We start from the raw sequence: 15,639 nt of genomic DNA, 5'->3' as shown, positions 1-15,639 counted from the left end.
ATACTGCTCTTCTTACTGCTGCTATTCCTGTTTTAACAGATGAAGAGGGTGGTTCTTAAACTTCAGTTGATTTCAAGCTCTTTTCTCTCTACAACTTCATGTTTCACTGGGCATTTCACATGTCTTCATATTTACCCTATTATTTTCGCATTTATTCATATATTACCATATTAATTAATGGTCATGATAACAGCCTCTTTGAGTCACTGACAGCTGAATAAAAGATGAAGCCTATCTGCCTGCCCTTTACTGTAATGGGAAAGGAACTCAATGGAATTTAAGGTAGCAATTAGCCTGCTATTAGTTTTGATAATGTTTTGTTTTCTTTTTCCCTCTTGCTTAGCTCATATGTAAATGTTCAAGAAATAAAACTGGTGATAGAACTAATTAAGCTAATTAAAGACAAAAGAAAGGATGTCAGTTTTCGAAACATTGGCATAATAACTCACTACAAGGCCCAGAAGACGATGATTCAGAAGGATTTGGACAAAGAGTTCGATAGAAAAGGGTGAGGTATTTTTATAAATACTTGTAGTTTTCTTGTTGCATTGGAGTGAGAGGATATAGAAGGGAAGAAGAAAAGGGAAACTCTAAGGAGTGGTCTTGGACTGTGCAGATTGGTGATAAGGCACAAGGAAACTGGGATGCTGCTGGCTTCCTTAGACTTGTGCTGTGTAGGTCCTGGGTGGAGAGGGTACCTCCTGCCAATTGTGATGTCAACAATCTACTTGGCAGTGAAATTGACTAAGAAGCTTTCCAGGTCTTTTCCCTTTAGTTCCATGACTTGTTCATCTGAATTCTTGTTCTAGCAAGACTAAAAGTGACATTTCACTTTAAATAAATTATTTACCAGTTGTATTGCCTTTATGTATAGAATGAAGGTTATGTTTTTGTTTCCTTCTTAACCTCAGCAGTAAAATTAAAGATTAAATATTGGAAATCCGTAATCTCAAAATCATCTTAACTTAGAAGCACACAGACTACCAAAATCGAATCTACGAATCTAGAAAACAATATAAAATCAGACCTATAGGCTGGGGACAGTGGCTCACACCTGTAATCCCAGCACTTCGGGAGACTGAGGTGGGCAGATCACCTAAGGTCAGGAGGTTGAGACCAGCCTGGCCAACATGGTAAAACCCTGTCTCTAAAAAAATACAAAAATTAGCCAGAATTGGTGGCTTTCACCTGTAGTCCCAGCTACTTAGGAGGCTGGGGTAGGTAAATAGCTTGAACCTGGGAGGCAGGCAGAGGTTGCAGTGAGCCGAGATTCCTCACTGCATCAGTCCAGCCTGGGTGACAGAGTAAGACTCTGTCTCAAAGAAAAAAAGAAAATCAGACCTATATAACAAATAATGAAACATTTTCCAATAATGAAAAGCCCAGGACCAAGCTAATCTGGTGAATTCTATCAAATATTAAAAGAAGAATGTACACTAGTCCTTCTTACATGCTTCCAATAAATAGAACACTTTCAAATTCATTTTATGAAGCCAGTGTTACACCACTATCAAAGCCAGGGGAAAATACCACAAGAAGACTATAGATCCAAATCTCTTATGACTACAGGTGCAAAAATCCTCAACAAAATAGTGACAAACCGAATTCAACAGTTTAATAAAAGGATTTATGCATCAAGACCAAGTGGGATTTATCCCAGGAATGCAAGATTGCTTCAACATATGAAAATCAGTATGACATACCATATTAGAAGAGTGGGGAGGGACCCACATAATCAGCTCAATAGATATTTTTTTTAAAAGTGCAGAACCCAAAACCCTTTGATGATTTAAAAAAAAAAAAAAATCAGTGGCTCACATCTGTAATCCCAGCACTTTGGGAGGCCCAGGTGGCAGATCACAAGGTCAGGAGATTGAGACCATCCTGGCCAAGATGGTGAAACCCCGTCTCAACTAAAAATAAAAAAATTAGCTGGGCATGGTGGTATGCACCTGTAGTCCCAGCTATTTGGGAGACTGAGGCAGGAAAAATGCTTGAACCCAAGAGACAGAGGTAACAGTGACCCAAGATCACACCACTACACTTTAGACTGGGTGACAGAGCGAGACTCTCTCAAAAAAAAATCAAACTAGAAATACAAAGGAACTTTTTTTAATTAATAAAACTTTTTTTAAATTAATAAACATTTTAATTAATACAACTTTTTTAATGAATAAAAATTTATTAAAAACTCATAGCTAACATTATACTTGATGGTAAGAATGAAAGCTTTTCCTCTAAGATCATTAAAGATGTTTGAAACTCATACTACTTTTCAACATTGTACTAGAGGTTTTAGAGCAGTTAAGCAAGGAAAAGAAATAAAAAGCATCTTTATTGGAAGGAAAAAAGTAAGAGTCTTTTCCTAGGTGGCATGATCTTATTTCTAGAAACCCTAACAAATCCATTCAAAGACGCTATTAGAATAAGCTTAGCAGGATACAAGAGTAATGTATAAAAGTTGATTATTTTGATGTAACGAGCAATGAACAATCTGAAAAGGAAGTTAAAACAATTTGATTTACAATAGCATCAAAAAGAATAAAACACTTAGGAATAAATAGAAGCAAGGAAGTATAAGACTTATAGGCTAAAACCTGCAAAACGTTGAAAGGACTTGAACACCTAAATGGGCCGGTGCAGTGGCTCATGCCTGTAATTCCAGCACTTTGGGAGGCTGAGGTGGGTGGATCACCTGAGGTCAGGAGTTCAGGATCAGCCTGGCCAACGGTAAAATCCTGTTTCTACTAATAATACAGGTGGGGCACACCTGTAACCCCATCTACTCCAGAGGCTGAGGCTGAAGAATAGCTTGAACCTGGGAGGCAGAGGTTGCAGTGAGCCAATATCGCTCCATTGCACTCCAGCCTGGGCAACAAGGGAAACACTGTCTCAAAAAACACCTAAATAAATGTAAAGACATCCTGTTTTCGTCGACTGAAAGACTTAGTGTTTGTTTTTTGTATTTTTTGTGTTTTTTCATTTTTAGTAGAGATGAGGTCTTGTTAAGTTGCCCAGGGTGTTATTATCAAACTCTTGAGTTCACACAATCTTCCCTAAGTGCTTAGATTACAGACATGAGCTACCACACCCAGCCAAAGACTTGATGTTATCAGCTTGACCATTTCTGTAAAAAAGATGGTTGTAATAATACATCTGCCATCTTAATCCTAAATTTTAGTAAATAACTTGTACTATGTGGTACAATGAAATATTAGTGAAAAAAAGGGATGAACTTCTGTTACATGCTACATGGATGAACTTTGGAAATGTTATGCTAAGGGAAAACAGTCATAAATCACATTTTATAGTTCCATTTATATGAAACTCATAAGAAAATCTGTAGAGACAGAAAGTAGATCAGTGGTTGCTAGCGAATGGAGAGAGGAGGAGATTCAGGCTAACCTCCAAGAAAATACTTGTAAAATTTCTTAACAGCCAGGCTTGGTGGTGCGTGCATCTCCTTGGGAGGCTGAGGCAAGGAGGATTGCTTGAGCCCCAGAAGTTTGAGTCCAGCCTGGGCAGCATAGTGAGACTACATCTCTTTCTTTTTTCTTTCTTTTTTTTTTTTAAGTTTCTTAAAAAATAACACTGTAAGGACCTGGCTCAGTGGCTCATGCATGTAAGCCCGCTGCTTTTGAGAGGCCAAGAAGGGCAAATCATGAGGTCAGGAGTTTGAGACCAGCCTGACCAACTTGGTGAAACCCTGTCTCTACTAAAAATACAAAAAATTAGCGGGGCATAGTGGCAGACAACTGTAATCCCAGCTACTTGGGAGGCGGAGGCAGGAGAATTGCTTGAACCCAGGAGGCGGGGAGGTTGCAGTGAGCTGAGATTGCACCACTGTACTCCAGCCTGGGTGACAGAGCGAGACTCTGTCTCCAAAAAAAAAAAATTGTAAGGCCAGACATAGTGGCTCACATCTATAATCCTAACATTTTGGGAGGGTGAAGTAGAAGGATTGCTTGAGGCCAGGGGTTTGAGACCAGCCTCAGTAACATAGCAAGGCCCCATCTCTACAAAACATAGAAAAATTAGGGTGGCGGTCCATGCATGTAGTCCTAGCTACTTAGGAGGCTGAGACGGCGCTCAGGGCTTCAGGGTTACAGTGAGCTGTGAATATGCTGCTGCACTCCAGCTTGGACAAGAGTGAGGCTAGACTGTCTCTAAAAAACCAAAAAGCTAGTTTACAAATATGTATATTTAATAATTATCTTTTTCCAGTAAATATGTTTCTCTTTTGTGAATAGACCAGCAGAAGTAGATACTGTGGATGCATTCCAGGGTCGACAGAAGGATTGCGTGATTGTTACATGTGTCAGAGCAAATACCATGCAAGGTTCAATTGGGTAAGTTACTGTCATTGTTGCTTTTTTATACTTTTACACATTATCGCTTGTTTATAATTCAGGATTAGGTTCAGTTCATTATCTATCACTGTTAGAAAACCACCATCATTTGCTTTCTTAATTTTCTTTTGTAAATTTCTTGTGTAATAATATGAAAGTTTCTCTTTAAATTGTGAAATCAACCCACTGTTAGATCTTGGTCCAATCTCAGCTCACTGCAACCTCCACCTCCCAGGCTCAAGCAATTCTCCTGCCTCAGCCTCCCAAGTAGCTGGGACCACAGGCATGTACCACCATACCCAGCTAATTTTTGTATTTTTTTGTAGAGACAGGGTTTCCTTGTGTTGCCCAGGCTGTTCTCAAACTCCTGAGCTCAAATGATCCGCCCACTTTGGCCTCCGAAAATGCTGGGATTACAGGTGTGAGCCACCAAGCCCAGCCTTGGTGGCTTTTATGTTAACCCATTTCATAGTGTTCTTTTATTTAATAAGATTTTGTATTAGTAAGATTCAAGTAAATAATTAAGTGTATTTTGCAGAGGCATGTTATTCTCCGTGGTATGTGTTATATAAAGTATCATTTTTTTCTCTTCTCTGTTTTCCTGTTTTGGCTAAATTTGTTAACCTTAACTACTGTCAGTTTATTTAAGATGCTAAGGATACCTGTATGTGTGACAGCAAATTCCCCTGAGCTTGAGACTCTTACATGATGCTTTGTTACTTGTCATGAGAAGCAGATAGAATTTACAGGTTATAAATTAGTTTTTCTTTCTTTTTTTTTGAGATGGAGTCTCACTCTGTCACCACGCTAGAGGGCTAGAGTGCAGTGGCATGATCTGGGTTCACTTCAATCTCCGCCTCCCGGGTTCAGGCAATTTTCCTGCCTCAGCCTCCTGAGTAGCTGGGACTTCAGGCATACGCCACCACACCCGGCTGATTTTTATGTTTTTTAGTAGAAACGGGGTTTCACCATGTTGGCAGGATGGTCTCAAAGTTCTGGGATTACAGGCGTGATCTACCGCACCTGGCCAAATTAGTTTGTTTTGAAAGAAAATAGTAATCAAAGTAACCTCCCTGTGTTGGGCTGCATATACAGAGACTGGTAATATCTCAGGGTCATTTTATGAACAGTCCATTCTTTCCCAGCTAATTTTCACTTTTATCATAATCAATTCTATTTCTGAGCTCTTTTTCTGATCTGTTGAAATATTTGTGTTGTATTTATGTATTTCTGCACTAGTTTTACACTATTTTAACAACCTAGATATATTTCAATGCAAGAATAAAGTGATTGGGCTGCTGTCACATTTTTAGGATATTTTTAAGGCTTCAGGATTGCACTGTTAAAATTTTCAATATCTCATCCAGGTTAAAAATAGGAAATTGATAGATACATCACTTTGAAGGAAGCCCTGAGGTTTTGGTTTGTTTACTGTTTTTAATAGGAATTCTTCTGTGCCCAGTACCCTGTATTGGGACAGAGAGTAAGAAAGCACTGTGACTTCTAGAGAAGTGGAGGAGTCCTGGAAAAGCTGTCTGCAGTCCACCAGTGTCTCACATGGGCACGCTAAGTCACTCTAGAGTCCACCTGTGTCTCACATGGGCACGCGAAGCACTGAGTCATTCTAGAGTCCACCTGTGTCTCACATGGGCACGCTAAGCACTGAGTCACTGCAGAGTCCACCTGTGTTTCATGTGGACACACGAAGCACTATGTCACTCTAGGGTCCACCAGTGTCTCACGTGAGCACGCTAAGCACTGAGTCACTCTATAGTCCACCTGTGTCTCACATGGGCACACTAAGCACTGAGTCACTCTAGAGTCCACCTGTCTCTCACATGGGCATGCAAGCACTGAGACACTCTAGAGTCCACCTGTGTCTCACATGGACACGCGAAGCGCTGAGTCACTCTAGAGTCCACCTGTGTCTCACATGGGCACACTAAGCGCTGAGTCACTCTAGAGTCCACCTGTGTCTCACATGGACACACGAAGTACTGAGTCACTCGAGAGTCTACCTGTGTCTCACATGGGCACACCAAGCGCTGAGTCACTCTAGAGTCCACCTGTCTCACATGGGCACGCTAAGCGCTGAGTCACTCTAGAGTCCACCTGTGTCTCACGTGGGCATGCTAAGCGTCGAGTCACTCTAGAGTCCACCTGTGTGTCACTCAAAGTCACTCTAAAGTCTACCTGTATCTCACATGGGCATGCTATTATTCTAGAGTTCACTTGTGTCTCATATGTACATGCTAAGTCACTCTAGAGTCCACCAGTGTCTCACATGAGCATGCTAAGTTATTCTAGAGTTCACCTCTGTCTCATATGGGCATGTTAAGTCATTCTAGACAAAGAAGGAAGTCTTTTTTTGTTGCGTAGATTCCTGGCAAGTTTGCAGAGATTGAATGTCACCATCACACGAGCCAAGTACAGCCTCTTCATCCTCGGACATTTGAGGACCCTGATGGTAGGTACTAAAGAGCTCAGAAGTTTGACCATTGTTATTGTTATTGGATTGAGTTTTTACTATTTTCCATCAAAGTGTAAATGATTTCTGGATTACAAAATAATGGTTGTTATGTTTTACAGCAACTTCCTAGGAGCTTTTGTGTACACGTGAACTATTCGCCTTTTTTCAGCCCAGAACCCAAGTATCTACACTGGGCTCTCAAGGTGATCATTTTAAAACAAATTATCCACATCATAGGATTATTGTTAAGAAGGCATATTAAACCCACAAATATAAAGTGCCAGAGCAGTGCTTGGCACTTAGTAAACACTCAGTAAATGTGGCTGTTACTGGCCCAGCTTAATGCCAGAGAGAGTTTGCAGGCACATGCTCTGCTCTGCTTTTATGCTGGCGCCGGGAGGTGTGCTGCTCACACTGTTTCTTCAGCACTTGGTGCCTCTAGGGTTCCTCTGCCAAGATAGGCGCACCTCTGAAAGAGGTGTACAAATTTCCAACTTTAGTAGACAAATTGTGCAACTTAATTCACTGATATCACAGCTAGAGGCATCATGTATTTGCTCTTTGTCTCATTAGGAGTAATAATTTTGTCGTTTTTCTCGTTTCTCTTTTTTATAAAGTCATTCATCTAAGAAGAGCCAACTTGGTGGATGTTTCACCTGCTTTTGGTTCTTGCCACCAGGTGGCGCCCAGATACATCTTCTTTCTCATTTCACTCTTCTCTTCTGTAGCTCTATCCCCTCTAGCCTTTGTCGTTTGTGTGCTCACTCTAGAGGAAGTTGTAAAGGGTGCCCATTCTGGAGGAAGTTTTAAAAGCTGTGTACCACTTATTTTTATCTACCTCCCATTTTTGAGTTGATATAAAAAATCTTTACAAGTTTAAATATTACTGAAGATTGTGTTTCTGCTGTGTTATCAATACTGACATTTTAAAATACAGCGATTAAAACTAATTATATCAGTCTTAAATATATCCAGTGGAATAGAAAAATAGCGATATTATTTTATTTTTTTTCTTTCCTTAAATTGTACTTCCATTCCTACTTGTTTAGGATAAAATTCACTGGGGTAATCTCTTTTTACCTTTCTCTTAATCTCACTGATTACACCTCTCACAAAAATCTTTGTGTAATTTGAAACTTTAAAAAGTTGTTTTCTTTTTTTTTTTTTTTTTTTTTTTTGAGGCAGGGTCTTGCTCTATCACCTTGGCTGGAGTGCAGTGGCACAATCCTAGTTCACTGCAGCCTCTGCCTCCTGGGTTTAAGCTGTTCTCCCATCCAGCCTCCTGAGTAGCTGAGACTATAGGCTTATGTACCACCACACTCAGCTAATTTTTGTACTTTTAGTAGAGACAGAGTCTTACCATGGTGTCCAGCTGGTTTCAAACTCCTGGGCTCAAGTAATCCCACCTCGGCCTAAAAAGCTGTTTTTTATAACTATTTGGAGAACCCACGTGAAGGGTGCATGCAACCTCTCAGTACTTTCTTTGCAACTTCCTGTAATTCTATAGTTAGCTCAAAATATATAGGTTTGAATTTTTAAAAGTCCTTTTTTGAGACCATAAGGATCTTAGTGTTAAAACATGATCTCTTGTCAGTTGAATAGCCTGTTAACACAATAAATATCTTTGTATTAAATATTTGTAATATTTAATACAAAGATATTTATTGAATATTTTAGATTTTGATAATGTTTAAACCTGAAAAGTAAATGAAATGTTATTAGAGATACGTCTTTTAGTAAAGCCTCGATTAAAGGAGCCTTCATGGCACTACTGCTTTTAATCCTCCCTTTATATAGCGTCTCAGAGTTTTTATGTGTCTTGGCAATGCACTCATGATTGTGAGGATGGGATGCAGGAGGCAGGACAGTCCAAGGTCTGGGGTTTGGAAGCTTATTCCGTAACCCTTCTCACATTCCCTTTAGACAGTGTTTGGGAGCCCCTGGGTCACACTTCCACAACTGTGCAGGCCATTAACCCAGCAAATGGCACCAACATAGTCTTCACTCTAGGAAGGCAGTGCTACAAAGAGAGATGGGCAGACCTGAATCTAAACATTCCCGGTTTGACAGCTGGGCTCCCTAACTTTTTTTGTCCTTGGGCTTTTTCTTTATTGTTTTGGGGATTTGCTTGTTTTTAATTCTTTAGCCTAGTTTCCCTTATGGAAATGGAATCATCATTAAAGCATTTGGTTTCCTCTGAGAAACCAAAGCTAATAGTGCCTGCTCAGAACTGTTTTTGTGATCTTAGGAATGGATTAAACACCAAGTTTAGGTATAGTAAACTTAGCAGAAATAGCAAGGCCATCTGCTTCACATATGTGTTTGAGCCACAGGCTAAGAATCTCTAGAGATCTGAGTGAGAAGGATAACTGAGCCACAGAGCCTGGTGCTGCTTCCACAGACCTGTCTGGAATATGCCAGTCACCGTGCCAAACATTTTCTTCTAGTCACATGACTTTTCCAAACTTGAAAAAATCCTGTGAAGTCAGCTTATTACCATGGTTTATCAAATTCAAGAAACTATTAATTGTAATATACATCACTATTTATTTATTACTATTAGATTATAAACTTTATTTTCACTTAGAACTTCACTGAAAGGACTCTTTTAAGATTTTAGACAGATTTGGGAGCCGGGTGCGGTGGCTCACGCCTGTAATCCCAGCACTTTGGGAGGCCGAAACGGGTGGATCACGAGGTCAAGAGATTGAGACCGTCCTGGTCAACATGGTGAAACCCCATCTCTACTAAAAATACAAAAAATTAGCAGTGACGCGTGCCTGTAATCCCAACTACTCAGGAGGCTGAGGGAGGAGAATTGCCTGAACCCAGGAGGCGGAGGTTGCCGTGAGCTGTGATTGCGCCATTGCACTCCAGCCTGGGTAAACAAGAGCGAAACTGTCTCAAAAAAAAAAAAAAAGATTTTAGACAGATTTTTATCATATTCTTATGTATACATAAAAGAGAAAATACAAGTAACATAATAGGTTAAGATATTCCTAAAAATATTCCACGTTGAGAATCTAGCACTAATTAATCATTTCCCAGTCCATAGTCATCAGTGTTATCCTTCATCCCTGGTGCGACAATGAGGCTGGCAATCTAGCATTTGCTAAGAGCTTCACCATTGCTTCCAGGGTTTTCTTAGAACCCTTGATCTCCAGTATAAGGTTTTTTGGGTTGTTTTTTTTCTTTTCCTGAGACAGAGTCTTACTCTATCGCCCAGGCTAGAGTTCAGTAGTGCAATCTCAGCTCACTGCAACCTCCACCTCCTGGGTTCAAGCCATTCTCATGCCTCAGCCTCTCAAGTAGCTGGGATTACAGGTGTGTGCCACCACACCCGGCTAATTTTTGTATTTTTAGTAGAGATGGGGTTTCACCATGTTGCCCAGACTGGTCTCGAACTCCTGACCTCAGGTGATCCACCCACCTCAGCCTCCCAAAACGTTAGGATTTCAGGCGTGAGCCACTGTGCCCACCCAGTGCATAAGTTTTAATGCTGATGTTTTCTTGTCTTACCAGAAAATGTCTGTAGAAGGTTTTAAGGAAAGATCTTTAAATGGTTTATTGACTAAAAGTCAAAGGGTTATAATTGCTTCATCACCAAATTCCCAAGGATAGGTCTGTGGCCAAGAGGCTCCCCAAGCTCAGAAATGGGTAAAATGTGAAAGCAATGTGCACTTTAGAATCCATTAAATAAAATATTACTCCTATTTTACAGATGAGGAAACAGGCTCAGAGAGGTCAAATGACTTGACCAAGGTCGCACAGCAAGTAAATACTGTGTAGCCCCACTGCTTCCCTAACTTACCTTTATGAATAGTACAGGAGCCCCCTTGAGTGGGTAGCTCTCCTTTTTCTACTGTTTATTCTCTTTCTTCTTTCTAAAGAGACCCAAGTTCTATTGGTTTTAAAGCAGCAGTCTCCTGTTAAAGAAACTCTGTAGGGAAGAGAGGAGAATGCATGTGTTTGCAACTTTTCCGAGATGTGATTTTATGTCTTACGCTCCTCCAGAAAACAGGTAGAAAGTGGGATAATATATCTGAAATCTCAGTAGATTAAGATGTTTTAGCCATTTGGGGTTTGGGAGGCCTTTGGAAATCCAACGAAAGCCGTGGGCCTTTTTCTAGGCCCTCAGAAGTTTGCTTTCTGAAACCAGCCCTTCCTGTTTGAGAATGTTAGACCTGCCAAGAGGTGTAGGCAGTGCGCTAGATCACCAGTATCCAAAGGATGGTTCTTTGATAATGGAAATGTTTGTGTCTGCACTGCTCAGTACAGTAGCCATTAGTCATGTGTGACTGCTGTGTACTTGAAATGTGGCTGATGCAATTCAGGAACTGAATTTTTAATTTCATTTCATTTTAATTAATTGAAATGTAAATAGTGACATGACGCTCCTAGTGGCCAGTGCAGACCTGCATTGCAGCTGACTGCACTCATGAAAATGGCTGAAGTTCTTTCTTACAGGCTGTGACCAGGTCTTTTTTTTTTTTTTTTTTTTTTTAAAGAAATGGGACTTTATAATTTTGTAATCAAATTTATTTTTTCCTTTGATCTTGTCTGACGAGTAATAGATCTTGAGAATCTGTTCATACAATAATATTATTTGTTCAGAAATGAAAGCTGAAATTCTATGCCTCCCAAGCAATGTTTCTTTGGGGTGTAATTATTTCTCCCTTCTCATTGTTTCAAGGAAAACCAGCATTGGAATCAGCTGATTCAGGATGCTCAGAAGCGTGGTGCCATTATTAAGACCTGTGACAAAAACTATAGACACGATGTAACAAAGATTCTAAAACTCAAGCCTGTGCTACAGAGAAGTCTCACTCACCCTCCTGCCATAGCCCCAGAGGTGTCCAGGCCCCAGGGTGGCTTACCCAGCCCCAAGCTAGACAGTGGATTTGCTACGACATCTTTTGCTGCCTCTCTATATCACACACCCTCTGACTCCAAGGAAGCTTCTCTCTCTGTTATTTCAAAGGACCCTGAAAGACCTCCTGTTCAAGACCAACTTCGGGACCCACGACTGCTGAAGAGGATGGGCACTGAGGTCAAAGGAGGAATATTCCTATGGGATCCACAACCCTCGAGCCCCCAGCATCCTGGAGTAACACCGCCTGCAGGAGAGCCGGGCTTCCCCGGCATTCACCAGGACCTGGGTAATATACTACAGCCCACTGCTCTAGTGGCTGCTTTAAGCAGCCTCAGACCTCCCGTGCAGGGTGAACCTCCAGCTGCCAGCACTGAGGCTTCCACGTGTCAGAGCAAATGTGATGACCTGGAAGGGGAGCTCTGTCACAGGAGAGACGCTAGGGCTTTCAGTGAAGGGGAGCAGGAGAACTGTGATTCTGAGACCCATTATACCAAGAGGAACTCTCACTGGGACAAGAGGAGACTGGAGAAGGAGGAAAGCAGTTCCAAGAAAAGAAAGCTTTTATAGGAAAGCCAGATGACATGGACTAGCAGCCACAGCATACTGTCAACTGAAGATGACCAGTGAGGGAGGCCATCTAGATAAGCCTATTTGTTTTTCTTAAGGAGTTTGTGTGCTGTTGGAAAATATGGAGAATGCATCCTTAACACCAGACCCTCTGGTCATCTTCAGTACTTCCTGTCATTTGCAAAAGCTTTCAGAGGGCATTGTCCTTGAAGTCAGACTGGAAATGTTGATCCCTTGCTCTTCTGAAGACAAGGAGGTCAACCTGGAGTAGTAAATGTTGTAAAGGTTGAAGTGTATATTTGTATAGCAAATAGCAAAATTCTTTTAAAATTTAATCTAGTAGACCGCTCTCCTTTCCCCTGTTTAAAATGTTAAGACATTTTTCAACAGAACAAACTTTATATTAAAAACATGGGAGGAGGGCGGGTCCTTTCAACCATTGTTATGGCAAGACAGGTGTATTTAACAGCCTAGTTTGGAATAAGCTGAGTTATCGCTGGTGGGTCAGAAGTCTCTAGTTCTATTTACAACAACAACATTGGAGTCTGCTGGGGGACACTTTGGGCAGCACAGTTAGTTAGCTAAAGTCCTGCTGACATGGTGCATTTTTAGATGCAGTACGTTGGCTCCAGGGTATTATATTTCTGTGATGAGTTCCTTTACCTGTTTTAGTGTGCACATAGTTCCCTAGCTGAAACTCCTAATCTTGAAAGAGAAGAATATGGAATGAAAGAATAATTCTTGAACTATCATTCAGACGCTCCTAGCATATTGTGAGCTTTGGCTGGTGAGGTACAGACACGGTTGCCAAATGCTAGATGAGCGCTGGGTCAGCTGTGGAAGAATCTCCTCAGCTTGCAGATTGTCAGACAGATCTAAGTAGTTTCCCAGAAAGCCTGGAGAGCTGTGTGTTCAACATTTCCAAGGGATTCTGGTCACCAGGCAGCTTGAGAACCTCTGGGGCAGGCCAACTAGAATATTTCAGGTGGGAAAGAAGCTCCCGGTTTAAAATGAAGGGTAACAAAGAAGAGTTCTGAACTGGGTAGAGAGTTGGTGACTTCCTGTGATCTTAAGAAATCATCTACCTGATGAAAATACATGCTGTTTAGAGTATCTGATGGGTGTTTTCAGCTACTATTAGAAGTAATAGTGCTTTTGGTGGTGATGGGGAGGGGGATTGGCCATGGTGAATCGAGATTGAGGAGGCTCGGGACAAGTGAGGGGCTGCCTGATTTTGTCCAGTTTTCTAAACATCCACACTGAATTTTGGAGTATCCTAAACATGAGACTGTATAGTTGATAGTTGTAATAACTAGGGGTCTGCAGTGAATGCTCTGCAGCCCCCTACCTCATTTGGGGGTAGGCAAATAGCTGAAGATTCATGTGTACTATTGGACATTTTCCTTATCATCTGCTTTTTAAGCAAAAAAGGATTTTGTGTTAGAAATTCTACTTGAGCAGATTATAAAGACCTTTTGGTTGTCAAAAGTTTGAACATTCTATTTCATTACCTGTGTCCCTCTTGCTGGTGTCTGGACATCTGACTAATGTCAGCTGAACACTTCTGAAACCCAAGGAGCAGATGACTGCTTAGAGTCCGCACAGTCAGCCTCTGCTTCCTGTTTGGCAGTGGGGAGTTTGTCTTTGGCTATGCAGTGTGCGAAAGTTCAGGACGGGTAGGGATAGCCCCACTCTGGGTCTGGGGCTCTATCAGCCCCTTCCATGTGCCTTTGGAAAGAAATCTCGTTACTTTATTTTTCTGTTATCTTGGTGAAGTGCCCGTTTTAGCAGAACACTTGTAGTGGTGACCACTTAGGGAATGTGCAAACTCCTAAGCTAAAGGGAGGCATGGCTCAGGATGTCTCCACACTGCTCATGCTAATATTATTAACATGTGATTTGAGAAATAAGTTTTTTCTAAAATGCATATTTTGCTGCCACACACTGAACAATACTATTTCCAGTTGTGTTTGATGCCTGTTCTTATGTTGTGCTCACTTCTTGGTTCCCCACTCACGGCATCTGATTATACAAGGATTAGTAGAACAACTTCATCCTTTCAAAAAACGAGCCTCTGTCCTGTGATGGCCTCTCACAGAGGAATGCAGTTGTACCTAACATTACTTTTGAAACTTCACTTGTTCCAGTTGGCACAAGTATTTGTCGAAATTATCTCATATGTTTGCTGTGGTCCCTCTCGATGTGGCTGTCAGCCCAGCATTGTTGAACAGTGTTATTCTTTTTACAAGGTACAAAGTGTGGTTCTTGGCTTTGTCTTTGCCATGGCATTAGAAGAAAGTGCCCTTTCTTTTTTCAGTATTTGTTATTTCAACATGAATATATGCTACTTAAAAACTTGTTTTCCTTGTATATAATTTGCCTTGGATTTATTGTGCACTTTGTTGAGTTATATGTTTTTGTGAATTATCAGGAGTAAATTTGACAAGTACATGTGAATAACCTGTAAAGGAATTTTATAACAAAAATGTACTGAACTATTTTTTGAAGTTGTGCAGATTAGCAATTTGTTGCTATAGCTTTGACTCTTTCTATGCTGTGAATTCATAGCTGGGATTTGGCCAACAGTGGCCCTGTTGTCTTTGTTAAACCCTAAATTTTAAGAGGAAATGGCAGAATTAAAAGCAGAAACGAAGATGGACATGGATTAGAAATTATGTATTACTGAAGTAAACTCCAAGGTACTAACATAATTCATTTAGTCTGCCATTTGGTTTGCTTTATGGTGAAATTGCTTGGTGTGGGGATTTGTGTAATTCAGATATAAAAAGTTTTAGTATCCAGCCCGGCCCTCCTCCTCCCCAGCTCCTTTTGGAATCTTCTCCATACAGTAATGAGGTGCATTGAGGCAGCTGTAGTGTCAGGTGCAGACTGAAGTTTGGTCCAACAGAAGTACGTGCTCACCATTACGCTGGAATTGGTAAGGAGGTGAAATAGGAGAACAGATGAACAATGATCCATGAAAGGAGCTCCCAGAGGCACTGTTGGAGGGGCAGGGTATAATTGCCCTCCCAGAGGCACTGTTGGAGGGGCAGGGTATAATTGCCCTGGTCAGGGGTAATTGCTGATGGTTATAGAAGTGGAACACACTTTATAAAAGCAATAACTTGAGGAAATGCAGTCAGCTTCCCCACACTTGTTCCTGTTAAAAGGCACTTGACCTCAGCCTCCATGTCTCATTCTGTACCCAGAAGCGCATGCACACAGCCCACTTGGCCTGCTTGGCTCGTTCAGTATGCATACACAAATTACCAGGGAGGGTGAAATGGTGTGTTTGGGAGTTACGGGAAATAATAAATTTGCCAAATGACCAGGCGAGAAATGAGTGCTGCATGGTGGTCATTTGTGGGATTTGTTACTGC

The 15,639-nt window shown here is 41.1% G+C and overlaps 1 protein-coding gene across 26 annotated transcripts in view; it reads left to right on the top strand.

Annotated features, from left to right (window-relative positions):
• Positions 1–14,970, top strand: part of SETX (senataxin) — an 88,374-nt gene extending 73,404 nt beyond the window's left edge. For 11 of the 26 annotated variants that reach the window (XM_035261106.3, XM_035261134.3, XM_035261122.3 and 8 more), the window contains 5 exons: positions 344–508; positions 4,251–4,349; positions 6,711–6,816; positions 6,939–7,022; positions 11,513–14,970. In XM_035261106.3, the coding sequence (XP_035116997.2) occupies positions 344–508; positions 4,251–4,349; positions 6,711–6,816; positions 6,939–7,022; positions 11,513–12,259 (1,201 nt within the window). In that variant the 3' untranslated portion in view covers positions 12,260–14,970. Of the gene's footprint in view, positions 1–343; positions 509–4,250; positions 4,350–5,793; positions 6,817–6,938; positions 7,023–10,709; positions 10,841–11,512 lie in introns of all 26 variants that reach the window. The other 15 variants (XM_078330372.1, XM_078330373.1, XM_002743418.6 and 12 more) reach the window with 6 other exon arrangements.
• The last annotated feature ends 669 nt before the right edge of the window (positions 14,971–15,639 follow it).

This window comes from Callithrix jacchus, chromosome 1 (genome assembly GCF_049354715.1).
Source record: "Callithrix jacchus isolate 240 chromosome 1, calJac240_pri, whole genome shotgun sequence".
Taxonomy (NCBI): domain Eukaryota; kingdom Metazoa; phylum Chordata; class Mammalia; order Primates; family Cebidae; genus Callithrix; species Callithrix jacchus.
Note: the sequence above shows the minus strand (reverse complement) of the source record. Positions and strands in the feature narration are given on the sequence as shown.